At 31.8% G+C, this 21,618-nt stretch overlaps 1 protein-coding gene across 1 annotated transcript; it reads left to right on the forward strand.

Annotated features, from left to right (window-relative positions):
• The first annotated feature begins 15,681 nt into the window (after window positions 1–15,681).
• LOC121120659 (beta-1,4-galactosyltransferase 4) lies at window positions 15,682–21,008 on the forward strand. The gene is made up of 6 exons (XM_040715528.2): window positions 15,682–16,021; window positions 16,073–16,256; window positions 16,325–16,471; window positions 16,535–16,581; window positions 20,354–20,539; window positions 20,607–21,008. Exons 1-5 carry the CDS (start codon window positions 15,771–15,773, stop codon window positions 20,448–20,450), a joined length of 726 nt encoding a protein of 241 aa, XP_040571462.1. The 5' UTR covers window positions 15,682–15,770; the 3' UTR covers window positions 20,451–20,539; window positions 20,607–21,008.
• The last annotated feature ends 610 nt before the right edge of the window (window positions 21,009–21,618 follow it).

A 21,618-nucleotide genomic window follows, 5' to 3' on the forward strand; every position in this document is an offset into this window, starting at 1 on the left:
GGGGATGACATGGGATACCAAATAATTTTATAGATGGTTTAGAACTGTTATTTGCTTTAAGACACTTGTATGTAGAGTCCCTTTCAAATAAAGAATGCCAATTTCTCAGTCTTTTATTGTAACGGTTAACTATGACTACTTTAAGTGCAATTTACGGCACATCCTTAAGAGTTTTTGTTTTTGAAAAAATACCTGTTAATTTTTGTTTGTTAAATAAGAAAAAAAAAAAAATGAATAGCATATATCACTTTTTGACAATGTATTTCGAAGTTCGTCCCAAAATTATAAAATTTTGTTGCAAACTCTTCACAATGTTGAATAATGCAATATTAACATTGTTTGATTTTAATACTCGAATAAAAAGTTAGAGGGGTCCTCGGGGGCTAGGGCTGTAGTCCAGGAATTTAAAAAAAAATATCGTTTTGAAATAAAACATTTTAATAAAAAACAAGGAAAATTTTCCAAGCCACCCCAAAATATAATTCTGTGGACGTCCCTGACATTGATCTAAAAAATGAATTATTAGGATGTGAAAACTATATTACCATATATGTACCTATTTATTTTTATTCATTAATAGCTGGAGTACATGGCATATTTCTTGAATCATAACCAGGGGTGTATAAAATATGTTCAGTTTTTTATAGTTTGCAATCTATACAAGGTTTTTCTTACTTTCCAAAGCTTTTATCATCCTTATATAATTCTTGTAGACAGAAAATTTAAATCTAAAGTAGTAAAAATTGCGTGTGCTCATGAAAAACTGGGATTAACCATGCTTTGGAGTCATAAGTAGCGATGAAATATTGTGCATTTTGGGCAGGCTAAAAAAGAAGCTGAAAATAAGTTTAAAGCAGCTTGTGACAAAGAAGTGGAGGGAAACTAAATAAACAAGGAAATAGGCAAGAATTACTCGGACGTCGATCCTCAATTCTACTCTGATTTCAACAATGACTTATAATTATAAATCCTCAAGGTCTTTTATGAACACACACAAATTTTGAATATAATTGAACTCAGGAGAAAAGGAAGTTCACTTTCCAGGAATTAAATATTCAGCTCAGGATAAGAAAAACTTTTTCAAGAAACTTGTTGGAATTAATTTATATTATTTTCATTGACAACATAAATTTCCAAACAGTACCTATGTAGATCCTGGATAGTTACACTCTTTGACGATAATATCATAAAATCTTTTAAGGGAAAAGCCATATTTTTCAAATGTATATAATTAAGTTATATATTGTTTACAAATCTCTTAAAGGCATAAGTATTATCACTATCATTATGAGCCTCAACACATATTTAGTACTTCGTTATGAACCTAGAGTATACACAAGTATTTGTTGAAAGGTAGTCCTAATAAACTGATTTTGCACAAAGGAATTTGGATTGTCTCTGGGTACGTCGTGTCTGAGTACGTGGGCAAATTAGATAGAACCCAATATATTTCGATGGAACATTGTGTAAATGGAACTTAGATAAAATTCCATGTTGATATCTTAATTTGTGTTGATGTGAGAGGGGAAAATGTTCTTTCTTTTTAAAAAGGGGGAAAAGAAAAATTCGAATTTTAATAAAACATTATTTTTTTTTATGAAGGAAAACTATAATGGAAAATAAAAAGATCGATAAGAAAGTATTAAGTTGAAATTTAAGGTGCACCACAACATAAGACTAATTGATCAAAAGAATACTCAACTATTTGATTATTCTCTTTACAAATACAATAGGAAAATTGGGCCTTTCATCTCATTTTTTGTTCTGCAACTTGTACGATTTGCTTATACAAGTTACGACTTGTATACAACAATAGGACTTTGGTTAAAAAAAATATGAGTAAGTGATAATTTTACGATGCATCAACTTTTATTAATAGAAATACAAAATGAACCTTGAGTGAAATTTGAATATTTGATTACTTCCTCAAATTACTCCATAATTACCTTTTTTTTTACAAAAATTTTGCATAAAATTATTAAAGCATAATTAGGAAGCAGTGTCTAACAAAAAGTGAAATGAATGACGATTAGCTTTTTTTTCATTTCAAATTGTAATAATAATAATTTATTTTTATGCCTTAATAATAGTTTACATATTTGGTAACTCCAATGTAATAGTTTTAGATTTGAGCAATACTACATATGTATACGACTCTATAAATCAAGTGGTGAAACGATGACCACGTGATCAATATTTGTACAAAGTAGTGCTCTACACGCCATTTTTTTTGTCCGCTAGAGGCATTTAGTATACTTAAAGATTATTCTATTGAGAGGGTCAGGACTCAAAAATTAGAATCCTCTTTGAGGCCATCTAGCTTCAGTTCTAAAAGTCTGACAATTTGTCCGCAAAATCCACTCCATAATGGTTTTCTATATGACTTAAACATAAAATACGATATATTTTTTTAGACCATGGTGCAGAAGATTAAAGCATAAAACATCATGGAATCTATGGAACTTAACAGGGATGTTTCGTCACTTGGTTGATAGCTTTGAACATAAGTAGGTTTGATTTGGGATAAGACTTCACGACGGTGACTTGATCACACTTTCCCATTCTAATAGAGTTTGATTCAGAACAAAATGGGTACTTTGTTATTACGTTTATATATATTTGTCTCCTAAAACTAGACTGTGTGACTGTTTATATGTTAAGCTTATAAGTTCAAAGTCTTTAGATTACAAGAATGATCTAATATTTGCGATTATTAAAATATTCTACAAATCTTTCTTTGATGGACTAACTCAAAAAAAGCTCTCACAGTTGAAAAACCACTTGGCAGTTTTAAAAGAGAATTGGATCTGTTTAAGAATTGTGGTGATAAAAGTTTGTAATATATAAATATATCAAACTTGGAAAAATCTTTAACCGCAACAAAGGTTGAGGCTGAACATAGTTTTTCTCCTGTAAGACTTTTCTCAACTAAGTTTTACTCAAGATTGTTTCCATGTAGACTTAATATTATGTGTTTTCTGATAAGTAACTGCCGTTATGTTATAGAGGGCTTTATTGGAGTTACTTTGGATGACTTACAATTAACATGCCAATGTATATTAGTACAAAAAAAAATATTGGGGGCCTAGGCACGCCTGGCCTCCCAGTAACTACAGTCCTGAGTTATTACATAAATGACAACTATAAAAAAATAGACCCGTAATGTATTAGTGCTGAAAGGCAGCCAAAAGCGTCTTACACGCTATTTTAAACGAAGTAACTCCCTTGATGTTTGAGATACAGCCATCAATGGTTGAGGCTGATGTTTTTTCCTCCAAATAATACGGCAGGTACCTAATATTAACTAAAGCTATGAACCATGTGGCTGAAAAATGATAACGTGATTCACTTTATACAAATTTAGTTCGCTGTGAGAATACTTATTCGTACGGTAGGTGGGGCTGATGATTCCATACTTAGGTAACTACGCAACCTCAGCGAATTCAATGAGTGTTTGAACACAAAGACAATCTCCTTCAAAAATTCAGAACAGAAAAAATTTGCAATTTATTTTTTACTTTCTAAATATTAACTGTTCATTATATAATGATTTATTTTGTTCAATTATGAACTTTATACTTTTATTTTTTAATTCAAATAAGACACCTAAGAATATAGGCTACAGCTTGGCACCTTTATTTAATATTTATAACTTTGTTTATTTCCAAAGTGGCCTTTCCAATATAATCTATTTTATCCTTTTTCTATAACTGATAAATAATTTTGTCAATCTTTAAGTACGATTTGCAGCACTTTTGAATGATTTATCAAAATAATTAATTGATCTAAATGTACGATAATTGGATTCATAGCACAAATGTAATCAATGTTCAATTTAAAAAAAAAAAAATCAAATCCCATTTGTCAATCCTACGCCTGAGTAGATTTTCACCATGGAATTGTAGAGGCAATGAACTGTACTACACAGTAAGCTAAGGACTTACTAAAAATATATATAAATGCGTTTCTTTGAGTCACTTAATTCCACTTCCTTTTGAATTAAATATCCCAAGTTCCAAGTAAAGAAAAAGAAGAAAAAAAGTAATTGGGTAGAATAAACTTTAATTTCCTCAAACATACATTATTTAAAAAGGTAATCATTGGTGTATATATACTTTTAAGAATGTTTGTCTGTTAAGATTATTTCATCCGGAGTTGTTCATTGTTCATTTGAAATACGTACTTAAGAATATGTTGTGTTGTCACGACAGCAGTACTTTTGTACTCATTCTGATACCAACACTCATATTAGTATTTTAATGTTTTTTGTCTAAATATATATTTATAGTACATGTCAAAGTGTAGGCGTAGATAATTATTTACTGTTTATTTTTGATATAAACTATTTACTGTGGACTTTGTAGGAAATTCCAGGAGCAGAAAGTACATCGCCAATAATCTAGAAGATGTGATCTCAAGCTCAAGGTATCTTGAGTCAGGTAAGATATTGGGAGTAATTAGAAGTGAGTGTCTGGGTAAATGGCTCAATGGATATCATCTATTATAAAAGTTTTTGGGCCTATAATGTTTTTCCTCCTCTCAAGAGCCCTTATGGGACTGTGTAATTGGATATGTACACAAGATGGGGCTTCATGTTACATATCAAAAGTCACTAAATCTTTCTTTGAAATAAAATTTGAGACAAGGAGTTTTGGAAAAAAGATCTTTGGCCTCCGTCATCTGAATTGCCTTGACAACTACATATGTGTGGAGCAATTTTGAGAAAAAATACATTTTCTACCGACCATCAGCAGGTTGAAGACCTCTGTGAAGGAACACCAGCCCAAAATGTTAAAAAATAGCATAAATAATCCATCTTTTCACAACTCCTTTCCCCTCCCATCTACCAAAAAAACCAAAAACAACAACAGTAGGAACTCAAAGAATGAAACCTCAAGGACTAAGGAGAATTGCACACCCATTTTCAACTCTAAAGGAGGGGGGGTCAATAAACTTTGAAAACAGTCAGAGTTGTTATTGTAATTCTTTGGTACATCTACATATATACAAAAGATAACTTTGTATATAATATCTGTAAAAAGGATCTCTTATGAATGCAGCAATGAGTGACAATCTGCTTCAATTATATTTATTTTTTGTCAAATCTTTTTTTTGTAAGAAAAAACCCAATAGTATTTTGCTATATGTATTTATAATGTCGACTACCTACATATACCAGTTTAGACCTGTACGCATTATGAGGTCAAGGTCTTCTATATAGATATTTAATTCATTAAAACTCTTATCATGATAATAATGATCATGGAGGCCTTGAAATGATGATGAATCCATGAAAAAAAAACAGTCTACTCAATAGTGTGTCTTCCTTGTTAATGTATATATATATATAGTTGATATTCCATTTTTCTTTTTATTATTAAATTGTATTCAACATACTCAACGTAAATGATCTATGATCCATTCCTGTTTTGACCTTAACTAAGGATTTAAGGACGGGCATTTCCAATGCTATTATGTTTTCTTATTCACTTAAGGAGTGGCTATTCTTTCCCTTTTTTTTTTTTTTTTTTGTTATTGCTTTTTTATAAGAAAGAATAAATATATCTTTTGACATTTTTTGAAAAAAAAAAAAAAAAAAAATCTTACATTTTTGGTTCCTTCATTGTAAAGTGTGTTTGACTGCCAAAAACCTCACTTTTAGCCTTACAGGAATTTCAATTCAATTCTACGGACGAAAAACATCTCTGATAAATATTCTGTTATAAATATATACACCATGCGTCTTATTTACGTGTACACTTAAAGAAATGCTCAAAGTTCGAGTTTTGATAGAATTTTTTTACCAAAGGGAGGTTGCATTATATTTTAATAATCATTTGCAATTGTTTTAATTCATATATATCGACCGGTTCTTCAAAGAAGATAAAATGAAAGTCAAAAGAATTCTTGGGTTGGAAATGCCCTCACGCCAGAAGAACCCCATGCAAGATTGGAAATGACTTCATGATCAACCGGACGGCGTATATGGTATTCAAAAGCTATTTGAAGCCCAAAGAAAAGTCACCAGAAAGTCTGGAATAGGTCGGAAAGAACATAGGGTATGATATTGGGGGTCAAGATCGCCTTAATAGTAATTGAGTGAAGACGATTCACGGTATGGTCAAGGGGAGGAACATGAACGAACGATGTTACGCTCTGAAGGATCATTAAAGAGTACTTGGGAGCAAAATCAAGAAGAAGAAGCATCTTGTCAAGATGACCACAATGAGAAGATGTTGTTCTGTTCCAAGCTCATATTGAATATGTCCAAAAACATTTCTTATTCCTTTGGTTTGCAGTTGATGGACAGATCATTGTCGAAATTGAGACCAAAAGAGAATTGAAACGATTTTCACCGGGGAGGCCATGTGTCACCATAAAAATAATATTGAACAAATATCAATGAAAAGAAGAAGAGTTATATAGATATATACAGCCCAATATTTAATAGACCCTTGCAATATATCAAATTATCGCACTTGCCCACTTCAATAAAAAGTTAAATATATTGGGAAAAAGGGTAATTTCGTCTTTCCCACCCTTTTTTAACTAAATATATCTTGTTCATTATTGGACATATTAGATCATAAGATAAGGTATTGAAAGCTGTGAGTATACACTACAAACGATTTTTTGACACTATTGCCTGAATTATCGTGCGACATGCATGTAGGTCTCAATGTAAGAAATTTGCCATATTTTACGTTTTTACTACCTGAAAGGGAAAATCACGTCGAAAGAGACCAAAAAAACTTGCTATGCATACGGGGCCGATACTCTTTCAATTCCTGTTGCACAACAGTCGTTCGAGAAATTACCTAGGAAAGAATACTTTTTTTATTTTAATTTTGAACGTTTTTTGGGAAAAAATGGTGACAAATTTAATTTTTTCAAAGTATGGGCCTTCGCTATCCACACATTTTTCTCATCTTTCAGGCAATTTATGGATGCCTTTCCAAAAAAAAAAATTAAGTCAGCTTTAAGTCGCTGAGCAGGTGTCAGAAGGAGGGCAACCATAAATCGTGAGATATTGGTTAGCTGGTAAATTCTAAGCCTTTTTTGACTGTGGTTTTTCGTCCTAGACAATGTTTTTTTTAAATTTACCAATGCTGTTATCATTAGTCGTTAATTCTTGAAGAGAGAACATCAACATGAAAAGATTGACCCGTTGTGTGTGTCCTCATGAATGGTGGAGAGTAAAAAGATGATTTGTTAATCAGTTATAAGAGTAAGTCGTTGTTTAATTCAGAGTAGTATTGAGGATGGACATCGGATTAATTTCCGTCTAGGTATGCATTTACTAGATAAAAAGCGGGAATGATGTTTAAATCCTTCCTGTAATAGCTGTTGTTTAACTGATCTAAAAAAATGTCATGATAGCTTATCTGCTACCCTCCAAAACATTCATCAAATTGTCAGGGTTACCATGTTGATTTTCGGCTACTTTTTTAGTATACTGACAGGTTATACTTTCAACAATACCAGCAATTACCATCTTCTACGCCTATGGAGATCAGGACTACACAATACGATCTAGCTAATGTAATAAAACGTCATGCAAACGTCTAAACTGCTCTTCTTTATGACATTCTTCAAATTGTCAGGGGTACTATATCATTTTATCGGTTTTTTTTTCTACATGCCCAAAAAGCCTAGGATTTACAATCCTTGATATTTCACATAAGACAGTATTAAATTTGTAAAAATTAATATTATTTTTACGTATTATAATTCAAACCAGAGCCTGTGAGTACAGAGTATTTCTTTATATGGCACTCTAACTCATGACTACCCTATAAATATGAATAATTATGAAGTATATTATGGGACAATGAAAGGTATTTATATTGGAGGGCCATTTCATATAATATTTAATATGAGAATAACATATAATATAATATTTAATGGAAACCCTTATTAAGTATGTTAGGTAGAATTCTTGTATTGATTTTATCAATGGGTGTTTTTGATTTCTTTTGATTTTTCCAAGGTCATGGCTAAGTCGTCAAGAGGTTATACAAATAGTGCGTGTTTATAATTAAATCATTTACTTTCATTTATTATTTATATTGTACATTCCAGAACGTAATTCTGTGGACACCCTTGTATAGTTATATAACTAAGAAGTAGGAACCCAGGTATCATTAACTATCTGAATTTGGGATATTCCGATATTGTCTGTATTTGATTTACTCCGTTGTTATAAATTAACCTCCCATCAAAATGGGCTCATACCTGTTCTCGATTAACATAATTACGACAAATTTTATTAATTAAAATTTATTGTCATCCTTTGGAACAAACTTCAGTCGTAAGCTTCTGAAAAAGAAAGTATTATCCTAAACAACACCCACAGTCAGTAGGATTATATATCTTCTTTTTTTTTTTTTTTTGGGGGACTGGGGGTTTGTTTTTTGAATTTTTTATCCAAACAAATTTAATTTTTGAAAAAATTTTGGAAAACAAAATTTCATAATTAAATCTCAAAAATTTATTTCTTTGAAAAATAAAATTAAGAATTCACAGATGTTCACAAAAAAATTCATAAATTGAATTTAAAATATTGAATTTTTTTGATAAAAAAGATCAAAAATCTACAACTGTTCTCAAAAAATTGAAATACTGAATTTTTCGGGAAAAAAAAATTAAAAATTCACAACTGTTCACAAAAAAATTCAAACATCAACAACTGTTAACAACAAATTAATTTTTGGAGAAAAATTTAAAAAAGTTAAGGTTATTCGCAGAAAATTAAATTTTTGGAAAAAAAAAAATTAAACATTAAATTTTAAGATAAAAAAAAAATATATTAATTTTTTTTAGTAAATAGCAAATATTCCTGGGGAAATGGGGGCTCATATAATGCAACACCTGAGGCCTCCCCTAAGTCCCTTTAGCTGTCATAAGCTGATCCCTGCTGACTGTATTTATGTTCTATAATAAATACCCAAAAAGTTAAAATCCAGGTTGTTACAATCAGGAGAAGAATGTGGCCAAACGTGTTCGGGTGACCTAAATTCACTCAAAATTGGACGCACACAACCCCAAGACAATTTTTACGGGGTGGTTCATCTTGCAGAAGGTAGAATTGAGCTCCTTAAATCTCCTCCTGGATCAATGACAGTACTTTTTTCCTTTGGAAGTCCAAGTATTTGTCCTTGTTGATCTTAAGGCAATCAGGAATCAGAGGTAGGAAAAAGTCCTTATGATGAAAGTCTAAGTCGAGTGTCAAGTATTTGCTCAACTGTAAAGTCAAATCCAAGTCATCAAAAATATTCATCGAGTCTAATTCCTCCGAAAATAAAAGAGACATCAAATAATTCTTTGTCCTTAATGAAAAAATTTAAATGAATTTCGAGACCAAGTCGAGTTGCAAGTCTTCAAAAGATGTACTCGATTCGCAAGTCTCAAACCCAAGTTCCCACCTCTGTCAGGAGGAGAAAGAGGTGAACTTTTCACTGCATCACATTCCATGGTGGAGGACAATTTTGAAAGTGTGCTTATTAGTACTTAATTCGACTGAAGAACAAATTTAAAATTCATAAAACAACATAAAATATATTTAAAAAAATGATTGTACAGTAATTTAGGACAATCTTTTATACTCATAGAACCTCCCAGATCCTCATGTTTTATTTTGAAGTTGTCTTATTGCATGCATGTTTGAAGAGCTTCATACCAATTACTAAAAGTACTAAAAACCCACTGCATGTGCGACTTATTCCCCAGACAAAATCAACGACATTCTGTTGTTTAATTAAACTTGACGTGGTGGATACTGAAATTTGAGACACGAAATGATTGAATTAATATTTTTTTGTTGATTGAGATAGGGAAGAGAAAAAGCAAGTCATTTCTCAAATAGTAAATGTCAACATCCAAAAGACAAATAGATATGGTACATGTAAGTAAACCAATATTCATTTTCTTTAAGCAATGAAAAAGAAATAGCCTTTACATATTGAGTTGTAAAAAAAATATAACCTAAAAGGAGAGCAAGACATTAGGTAGGTGGTAATCTGAGAAGGATTTTTTTTTTTTTTAAACTTGGAATTTTGGGAACTTATGTCACGTCATCAAATAAAATAATTGAGGAGGAAATTTGTTCTTCTTTTGGAACCTGGTTTTAACACTTCCAACTCCAACTATTAATAATTATGCATCTCCAATTCTATATACACCAAATTCAAAGACTCCTATTCCATTGTATAAAATTCTATATCTCCGATACCATTCGATTCAGACTCCTAGCAAAAATATGCCACTCCGAATCCAGAGCCCTGGTTATAAGTGTGAGTCCCTGTTGGACTCAAAGTAGAGAATGAGGAACGAAAACAAAACAAATCCTGCCTAACAAATAGGCTAAAAACCACGGGCTTTACAAATAGATGGCAAACTTTATGACCGCTAAGCTGATCGTCTCCAAAACATTCCGTTTAACTGTCAGGCGTTCTCTGCCATACTAACAGGTCATACTTTTTCAACTCTATTGATACCTATTGTCCAAATGAACCTTCGCTACTTTAAATAATGAGCTTGGATTATTTTGCCTTGGGAATAATTCCTGCATGCACATTGTAGATTCAATATGCAGGCATAAACCACATGGGAAATGCCCTTTGCATAAGGGAGAGTCCAATGATATAATCCTAATAAAACAATGTTGAAATCATTTTTCATTTTTGTTTTTTCCAATTCGTTCAATTATTATTGTTATTTCAAACACTCATAAAATTTCATATATCCTGCAAAAAAATAAAAAAATAAACCTAATCATCCAGAATATGTGTCGAGGTTTGGGACTGATATTTCACAGGGTGGAACGGTAAATAAGGGCAAGAGATGATAATTTTTTAGGGGACCAATAAATTTTGCCTGAGTATTTGAGATTATTTATTTTAAATAGGAACGAATATTGTCCGAATGTACCATTGAACTTCCTTAAGGTATTGCTGTTTGCTCTACACGCCTGAAGTACGGTGTTTGATCTGTGATATTTTTCGTCATGGCCGCCTTAAAACTAACATGTGAACTTATTGTTGGCAGGGACATTTCTTAAAATTCAATTGAATATAATTGAACGGGATTGAATATCAAATTCTTTATAATTGCATGGAATAGAATGGATTTGAATATAATTGCAGTCGAAAAACTATGGAATTTGGATGATTGCTTTAAGACGTGATAGGTAGAGACTTAAAAAATGGACTAATATATTATTAATAGAGCTAGACACATTTTAGGAGACTTACATTATATAAAAGGAATATGTTTGAGGTGAATTATATATATTCATGAAAACCTTCAATTTAAGATTGTATCAGTCATTAATATGGACCCTAAAATTGGTTCCGTCCCTGAAAACGGTCATTGAAAAACATACTATGTTATAAACCTCTACAATACATCTTTTCCTGCTTCAAAATTAAAATAAACTATAATTATATGTATTTAACGTGAAAATATATCGACTTTGGTCAAGAAGAAGGATTTTTTAATTATCTGTAAGTCAATGAAAAGATTCGTAAATAATAGTGAATGACAGATAAATTATAATTTATATTGAATAATCTTATAAACAGAAACTATTTCCAAGGACAGTCTAATCATAATTAATGGGTCCAAGAATGAGGATACATGTATAATCATGTATAGACATGTGTGATGATATAATTGAGTATAATTTGTTCTTAGGGATGGTATTTGTGTTCGGATTAGACGCAGTAAGGAGCATCAAAATTATTGGCCCGATCGTTCATTATGATTTTATAGTCAATTGAACTAATTTTGTCTTTTAGAAACGTTCAGTCTGAGTTGGTCTAAAAAAAATCGGCCTGGATTGGTCTAATTAATTATATGTATATACTCGTATATCGTTAATTGAATCTGTAATTTTGGTGGGTTTTTTTTTGTTAGTCGAAGCGCGTCTTCAACGAAGATGATTCCTTGTACATAAGTCTTAAGTATAAACAATTTATACACGATCCTTTGTTCCCTTCCATATTTATTTATTTATGTTTTGCCTCTTCGTTATTATTTTTATGTGTGTGATTTTCCGTTCTTTGATTTTTTTAATTACTTTAAACAAAGGGTTTTCTTATTCTTATGGAAATAGTAGAGAACAAAATAAAATGAATTAGTGCCTTCACATAAATATGCACTCACAACATAAGCAACATCTGTAATACTATTTATTCAAGTATATAAAGGCCTACTCAGCACTCATAGGTAAAGGGAAGAACAGGCTGAATTCCTGCACTTGGGCCTTCAATAGACTATGGATCTTAATACATGTAAAATTGGTTATCGCAATAAAAGAATAATGCATTGGTTTATTTTATATGAAATACCTTATTCGGACCAATATAAGTCTCTTAAACCAAATAAAGGTTATAAGCTATAGTTAACTTTTGAAGTTATCTTAACTTATCCCACAAATTTGAATGATCCCCCTATAATAGACTCAAATATGTCTATTGAAATATTGGGGTCTAAGTAAATAAATAAATTGGGGTTTTCATTCTTTTCTTTAATTTTTCTTGAGGTTGAAATTCCAGCCCTTTTGAACTCCTTGGTCCAGACGATCATCTTGCTGTGCTCAGACAACTCCTCCCTTGCGATCACTCCCTTGGGGTCCTTGGTTTTCACCAGGGCCTTCTTTAACTCTACCACGTAAAATTTAATAAGCTTGAAATTTTCCGTTCCTTCAAAGTGTAATTTTATTAACAAAAAACATTGCACAGGGTGTGGCAGCAAAACGTGGGCTGTTAATTAAAAGGTTTAATAATTATTTTTTGATGTTCTGTTTCCGTTTTCCTTTTTACATAAACAAATTATACTGATCCTTTTGTCATTTCATTGTCATGAGCGAGCAACAAGCAAAAAAAAAAAAGCCCACCTATGATCTCCTAGACGCTGGAATTGATGTGATGAAGATTAGGGACGTTGATAAATGTTCTAGGAAACCTTGTTTTTAAATTGGCCAAGAGGGGAAAAAATGGAGAATACTTCTCTAGAATGTCAGAAAGTGGATGGCTTTCAAGGTTTAAACCCACACTTTGTGGGCACTTTCGAGAGGAAAACCAACTTGACCTCACACCCAAATATGGACTCACTGCGGTAATCTGTAGTGGCTGCATGGGACAACTTGTCAAAGGAGTTTGTAATCAACTCCTGCATGGCCTTGAGAAGACGTGTAAAAGCTGGGATTGATAATGAAGGTGGCCATATTGAGTGGAAAAAGTGTTGTAAAAACCTTGTCCACATGTTATTTCATCATTTGTTTTGCTTATTATTGGAAATATAAAATTATTGATGTATTTATAAGTCCATCTCTCGAGTCCACGTTTTGCTACACTACCTCGTATATGAGAAAAATCCGGAAATCTGATGGGCTGGATTTTGTTGTGACACCCAGTATATGAAGTAAAACCATATATTGGGATTTTCCCCTTTTCTTGATTTGGATTCAAGACTGTTTTTATGGTAACACACATCCTATATACTCACTCATGAAGAAACTGCAATTAATTCCCTCTATCATCCTTGATATCCACTGACAAAATGCAGTCTCATGTTGTTTTTTTCTTCTTTGGATGCTCCTTCAATATGAAAAGAATGTTATAAAAACCATTTCTTCTTTCTCTTTCATTTCTTGGTAAATCAAAAATTAATCTCCTTGTTCTTCGTTTTTAGAAGAGATTTTCGCAACCCTCTTCATTAAAAAGATCCTTGAATGAGTCCAACGTCATTACTTGGGAGAAGTATTTATTTAAAAATACATATTTGGGATGGGTACGCAAAATATGGGATAACTGTGCAGGGACATCTGCAGAGGTGGACTGGAGGACTTAACCCCCCCAACCCAAAAAAAAGCAGCAGTTTCGACCAATAACTGTTTACTCTAAAGCAATCCCTCCCCCCTCAAAATTATACAAATACAAATTGTTTATTATTTTCCATGCAAACATTTTTGCCTTTTTTACAAAAATTCTTTTAGACAGTTTCTCATATGATTCTTAATTTAGACCTATTTAAAGTATTGATCACTCTTTCAAAATTGGTGAAGATTGATGAATGAATACGTCAGGGGTTGATATGTCTGACAAAGTCATAGAGCAAAGTTTGTTCTGTAAGATAACTTTTATGGTTGGTTCGGACGTGTTAAGTCTGCTACATTTAGTAATGGATCTTGCCTATATACCATAACCGAAAACAGTACGATTAGAAGGATGGCTGAACCAGAATGTCAAAAAATAATTACTAAACTTTTTTACTAATAATTTACTAATTACTAATATTTAGTAGAAAATTAATATTAATTAGCAATCTACGTTTTGCTGCCAAACTTGTAGTGGAGAATAACAGTAAAAAGACTAAAACTGCAATTTACAAGCACGATTTTCACCTGAACAACCAGATATATTCGAATCCGGGCCAAAAAATAGTAAGAACCATTTTTTTATAAAGCCGCATCTAGTCGTGAGTTATTTACTTATAAAGACAGGGTCTTCTCAAGTTTGCCTTAGTCAATTTGTTGATCGAGTCAATTTGAGAAGGGAACTTAAGAATATAACCCAGAATAAAAATATTCAAAATTGTGCTTATTAATCTTTTTTAATTTATTAAAAAAAGAACCGAAACTACCCCGTTCTGAAATTAGGAAAGATAATCCATAATTTCATAATCGACAACCGTCTAGTGTATGTAAATATGTTGGATATTATATTTCACAGTTCTACCACGGAGAACCGAAAAATTTCCCGAACATTTAAAGAAAAAAAACGAAGTTACTAGGATCTAAAGTTAGGACCCGAAATCCATCACTGCTCAACGGAAATGAAATAAAAAATTAGACTTTATCTCAAGTAAATCTTAAATTTAATTGAACGACTTACATGGAGATAGCTTAACCCCTTAACAGATTGAAATATGTTTCAAATCCATGTCGATTTCTGGGGGGGAATTATAAAAAAACATGTGGTGTTTTTTAATTTTTTTTTTCTAAAATAACTAAGCCAAAAGAAATGTGATAGCCCTGATTCCTGAAAGACAGCGAACGGTCGATATTCGAATTTTTGGAAAGGATAAGAGTCATCAATCTGTTGAGATATAAGAATTCTTGTATTAGTAAATGGCTGGATCCTCAAGGAAGGTAATATCTTTCAAACAATATATATATCCATATTGTTCAAATCAATTTGATCAAAGGAAAGGAGATCCTTATGAGAAAATTTTAATTCAAAATATTCTCACAGGGGGGAGGGGCTACAGCCCCACCTCCTACAGATCCCATGATTTATCAATATATTCTTAGAAGAATAAATAATATTTTGGAATGTCTTACCCATATAATATTATATATTGAACTTATTATTTGTGGTGGAGCTGGGAGTTGTATAATTGTGAAACACACAAACCTTACCGAGCTGGTTAAAAGTTAACTCAGTATGCGTATATATTTTATTATAATAATGAAACGATACTAATATTTAAAAAAATGAAATACAGGATTTCCCGGTCTTTCTCGTAGTTGTAAAATCCTGATATATCACGGGAGAGAACCCCTAATATTTGCAAAGGGCTATACAATAGAGTAATATGTCAAACAACATGACATCCTTGAAATTGTGTAAAAATATATACAAGTGTTTAATTTTCCAATAACAATACATTTTGTGCTTAAATTCAGTTGATATCTACTCTCCAAAGTATCGTTGTAATAGTTTCTGAAAAATAAAACAGTGATTTGGCATTGCAAATACTAAGCTATGAAAAGAAATACTAAAGTGTTTTACATTTTTATCATCTGTCTTTTAGTGCCCCTGAACTTGTACCTGAATTTGAGAAGTAATTATAAAATTTCAGATGTCTATCATAATTTTATATTCTGGAATGATTCCAACTCCTCCTCCTACCCAAACTGCGAAAACGTAATATACCAACTCAAAGGGGATTTACTGATCCGTGAATTACCTCATAATCTAGATCATTTTCTGGATAAAGTATCTATGGAAAATTTGTGAGTGCTTTTAATAGAAGGAACACAAAGTTTAATTTAGTTGTTATTTAGACATGTTCGTTCAGGTGGATATTTTTCTCCCAAGCTATGCAATGAAAGTGCATCCATACGTGAATCGGTAGCCATCATTTTACCCTATCGAAACCGGCAAGAGCATTTATATACATTTCTCCAACATATGCACCCAATCCTTACACACCAAAGACTTGAATACAAAATTTACCTCGTTAATCAAGTAACTACTAAAGAAAAAAAGCTTTCCAATCCTTGGTTTTTAATTGACTATAAATGCTTAATTTGTAGGACGGGAAGGATCCGTTTAATCGAGGAAAGCTCATCAACATTGGGTTCACAGAGGCCATGAAAGAGAAGAAATGGGGATGTATTATCATGCATGACGTGGATTATATGCCGCTTAACGATAATAATTTATATACATGCTGGAAAAATGTGAGAACTACTGTTTATTACATACTTTTTTTCTGAATTTACAAATTTTAAAATTATTTTCAGCCTCATCGTATGATAGCTGCATCTAGTAAATGGTCCTATCAATATGCGTAAGTTTCTAAGCTTATCCTAAAATTTTGACAATCACAGAAACAGGAGAGTGAATTCTCAGTTTTTTTAGAAAATTATATAAAAGTTTTTATATTATTTAGAAAACAGCACCCTACGCATCTATTGATATGTGACTTATGATTATAGTAATGAGTAGGTATATTAATAATTCCAAAATTGTTGTGGCTGAGAAGATATTTAGAATATGGCAACTCTGAAAATCTTCATATATATATATGTAGACAGGAGTAATAATTATTCTAGCACGCCTTCTGACCTATTATTTTGAATTTAAAAATATGGAAGAATATTTAATATGAGCACTTGTATCTTGTATGTAATCAACAAATACTTTAATATATATATGTGCTCGGCGGAATTCGACACTTTTCCATATTCTGTAGAAAATAAAAAATTCAAACATTTGGAAGCGTGTGAGGATGATTAAAACATATGTCTGTCGACAAGAGCGATAATTATTAATTAGTATAAAATATTATTTTGTCAAACTGATGCTCTAGTTATTTTTTTTACGGTAGCCTTAAAAAATATCACAAGTGCGAGTTGCGACGTCCCTCAAATTGATAGCATTACGACGACAGGTAGTAATCTGACTTCCTCTGTTACCATATTATTATCATTGATGAGTGATAATTAGGGATTGGAAAAACATAGAGAAAAATAACACCTTTAAGATTAGAAAACTGTTGGTTCTATCGTTCTTTTTTTTTTTAAATGTTCTCTACTCAATGAGAGTAATATATTTTCCATGTCTAAAATAATATGTCAGATAGCTGATGTTAGCCAGATTTTTAATTCAGTAGTACTATATGTCTCACTCCCGCATTATCAATGCGCTCTCCAAAATGCCCATCTCTAGTTACTATTCAAAAAAAGAAATTTCTTGTGTGCTAATAAAATGCTCCATCATAGCGATACTCGAACACCACGCGATCAATATTTGTACCATACCTTTTTTTTTTTTGTCCACTTGGGTTGTTGATTATCCTTAAAAATTATTCTACAGCTAACTACTTAGCCTCTATCAATTCACACTTTTGATTGAATAACCAAAGTAAATTTTTCGATGGGTAGAAAAAATGAAGAAAAGTGAAGAAAAATTTCAAGTAAACAAGAAATCCATTAAAGCTAACAGTGTTGTCTTGCCACGTGGTTCATACTTTTGGGCCCTATTGTTTAATATATATGTAAGGTTGTGCCCGGTTTAGGTTGAGGGGTTATATTGGTCCTGTTCTCGGTTCTTTCATTTCAACGGTTTCGGTTAGGGTCATTAGTCTCAGTTATTTTTTATACAGGCTCAGTTTGGTTACAGTCACTTAAAATACACTAGAACAGGCACTAAAAAATCTGGACCCTGGAAATGATATTAGATACAAGACTGCAGCTACCTTATAAACAGGGTGCGTGGTGCCCCAAATTTCAGCGGAGGGTCCAAAACCAAAGTTTGCTTGAGACAATGGTTTTCAAAGTGGGGGCCGTGAATGGAGGCTAGAGGGGGTAGGAATTGAGGATTGCTTTTAGTTTACACATACATGGTACACATGTTTCGTAAACGGGCCTCAGCTAAAAATGTATTTGTGTAGGCGAGCCTTGGCATAGTAAAGTTTGGAAAACCCTGGCTTAAGAAATATTATAGTTTTCATAATATAGCGGACCTGGATCCATAATCTACCCCATCCCGTCCCTCTTTTATTAACAACATCTGTAGCCTCAAACCCCTTTTATTGATCCTTAAGAAGCCCTTAGCTATTTAGAACTCAGATATAACTGCATCACCTTGGCGACGTAAAAAAATCATTGGAAAACTTTTTAATTATATTAAAAGGTTATAAATATACCAACAAAAACAACAAACAAAAATGAGCACAAGAACCGAGACTGAAAAACAATGTATTGAAGTCTCGGATCGACTTTGTCGGTTCCGGTTCTAGCAGTTCAAGAACTGGAACCGCTCGAACGATAAAGACCCAACCATGTCATAATATATATTTAAAAGGCACATTATTTTAAACTATTGAGTAGACGAGGTTCTAATACACCCAACAGTTTGTCTAATTGGATTCCTAAATCGATCAAATTTTTCAAAAACAATTAAAGATATTTTAAATAATATACTGAATTATGAAAAGCGTCTTGAAATGCCAGCTTTTACTATAGTGATACCCTGATATATTGAGTCTGGACTGAACGATGTATACCAATTTTATCTGTTTATCACTGAGTTTATAGTCGGAACCATAGAGAATATACAATAGTAGAGTGACTACTCTCCTCTTTACTGGCCTATCAAAGAACGATATATGAATAATTGTTGACCTGGCTCGACTTGTTGGGGCAAGAAGAATTATTTTGAAATTATGCACTTTAAAAATCTATAGAGTATTTTACTTTAGTGGAACAAGACAAAATGGTTAGAAGTTGCTCTACAATAAAATGTATCAATTGCCATAGATTGGACAAGGTGAAATTAAACCTAATTTCATTTTATCGGATTCCACAAGATCCTCAATTAAGAGTTGAATGGCTACCAGCAATTTTCCGTGAAAATTTAACCCATCACTACATACCTATTTCTGTTCAGAACACTTTATGGAGTCGGACTTTGTTCGTGCTGGTGTTGTACAAAATCATTGTCTCAAACAAGGAAGTATTCCGTCATTATTCCGGATAGACTATGTCCTCTTTGTCGAAAAGACGCCGATTTCTTGTTTGTCACGCTCAGAATGAAAGAAAGACGAATAAACATATCCAATACAATTCAGATGTTCCAGAGTCAAATACAATTATTGAGGTAATGTAGTTGTCTATGTCTATACATATAGACTTTATCTTTTCGCCATCCCCAGCCAGTCTAAGCCAATACATGTGTGCCATCATGTGTCTGCCTGGCTTTCAGGAAGCGTCTTTTCGTGAACTATTTTCACATAAGGGAAAGGATGCGTATTAATATGCAGCTCTTATTATTGATGGGATACCTTTAAAAGAATGAGAAGAATTTGGGCCGTGGTTTTGGATTTGTTGATTACAGCGGACAATGGGATTTAGTGAACATATAAATATATATCAAGAAATTTGTACAAATGAAAAATAATTGCTTTCAGTTGAAACATTCACAAACAAATGTATAGGATAAATTAATCAAGGCAATAAGATTTCCAATTGACGGTTTCGATTGTAATTTGTGCATAAATGACTAAGATCAAAACATTATGACCTTTGCCTCTTGCTCAGCAACTCCTATGTTATGTTCTAATTCAGTTCTTATAGTTTGCCCTTAATTAATCTATTAATACTAATGGAGCTACAACAACTTTATCTTCTTCTCAATTGATATTCAATTGATTCTTAATTTGCAAATTTCCTTTATAGATTACTAATTTACTACAAGCTTTTATTTCAATATAGAAGGTTGCCCTCACTGAGCTTGGGACAATATTCACCGCAATATACTGATACAAAAGCCCCAATAGTCACTCTATTATGGTAATAGCTAAATGGTCAGAATATAATATTTTTTTATCAACTGTTGCTCAATTATACAGAGCTGCCATTGGAAACAAGACTCTACATGTTTTTCTCTCTACGACTCCTTATTGTATCAAAAAAATTCACATCTTTAGTTATATCTAGTGCATTTTTTAGCATAGGGCCCCGCCCTGATTAGACTATAAAAATAGTTAATTGAAAAATATGGCTAATTTCTTTTTTTAAAGGCCGTTGATAAAAGAATTCAAATTCAAATCTTTTTAGATGGACCTACAAAACTTTCTTCGGAGGTGTTGCTGCCATCAAACCAAAACAATTTCGAAGTGTCAACGGGTTCTTTAACGAATATTATGGATGGTGAGCTGAAGATGACGATTTAGCCAAAAGGATTGGCTACAATGGTATGCACATTGATATTTTGGATAAGAATGAAGGATTACGAATTGGGAAGTAAGTAAATAATGGAACATTGAGATATACCTGCATCTTCCATTACGATGATTTTTTTTTGTATTAGGTACAAAATGCTTCCACATATGAAAGCCCATCCTGCAAAAGATCGCTTGAAAAAACTAAATCATACAATGTCAAATATGGATAAAAATGGACTCAACAATTTAAAATATAAAATCATATCGAAAAAAAATGAGGCATTGTACACTAATCTCACAGTCAATCTCCTTTACAATACCTAAAATTCAATTTCCATAACTGTACCTCAAAGTCAAAGAAACAATCATAGCAAAGTAGCAAAAGATTAAAAACTCAAGGATTTGATAGTATACCAAAAAAAAAAGGGAAATATAAAAAATCCTATCCTAATTATTATTGTTTTTGTTTAAAATATTATTTATAAGCAAGTAATAAGCTTTTTAATTTCTAAAGCTTTATGAATAAAATTATCCTTATTTTTCTCCCATCTGTGGTCTGGTTTCATATATCTATGATTTTGTAATTAATCGTAATTGTTAGTCAAAAAGTAAATTTTTATTTGTAAGAGTTTTTATTGTCTCCATATACCATAGCTGGGACTATATAAAAGGGGGACTTGCATCTTATTTTCATACTATACTACGTGAAAATGAAATCATTAAGTTTTGAAAATGAAATCATTAAGTTTTGAAAATGAAATCATTAAGTTTTGAAAATGAAATCATTAAGTTTTGAAAATGAAATCATTAAGTTTTCAAAATTAAATATTGCAAATGATTGACCTATTTGATTTCTGAGAAATCAATAACTCATGGTATTGAATTTTCTTACAAAGATCGAGATCTCATCGAAACTTTTATAAGATAGTGTTAATAGGGGGGTCTTAAAAGAGCTTTAGATTCATTATATTTGACTACGTTACATGGTAGTAAAAAAAAGTTAAATTCTCAAGGTACAAGTTCCACAAAAATTACCAAGTTATCTTCTAAATCTTGAATTTTCATTTTGTTTCGTTTAGAAAAGGATTTACTGTAAAAAAAGTGTTTTACTCAGATCTTAAAATAATAATACATTTTCATAATAAAGATATATAGGTA

The sequence above is a fragment of the Lepeophtheirus salmonis genome, chromosome 6 (assembly GCF_016086655.4).
Source record: "Lepeophtheirus salmonis chromosome 6, UVic_Lsal_1.4, whole genome shotgun sequence".
Classification (NCBI taxonomy): Eukaryota; Metazoa; Arthropoda; class Copepoda; order Siphonostomatoida; family Caligidae; genus Lepeophtheirus; species Lepeophtheirus salmonis.

Bases quoted from the DNA above. Each gene is read 5' to 3' on its own strand.
- LOC121120659 (XM_040715528.2), top strand. From the start codon at position 15,771: ATGAAAAGAAATACTAAAGTGTTTTACATTTTTATCATCTGTCTTTTA. The intron at 16,022-16,072 runs GTGAGTGCTTTT...GTTGTTATTTAG, and splicing joins AAAGTATCTATGGAAAATTT to ACATGTTCGTTCAGGTGGAT. The intron at 16,472-16,534 runs GTGAGAACTACT...AATTATTTTCAG, and splicing joins TATATACATGCTGGAAAAAT to CCTCATCGTATGATAGCTGC.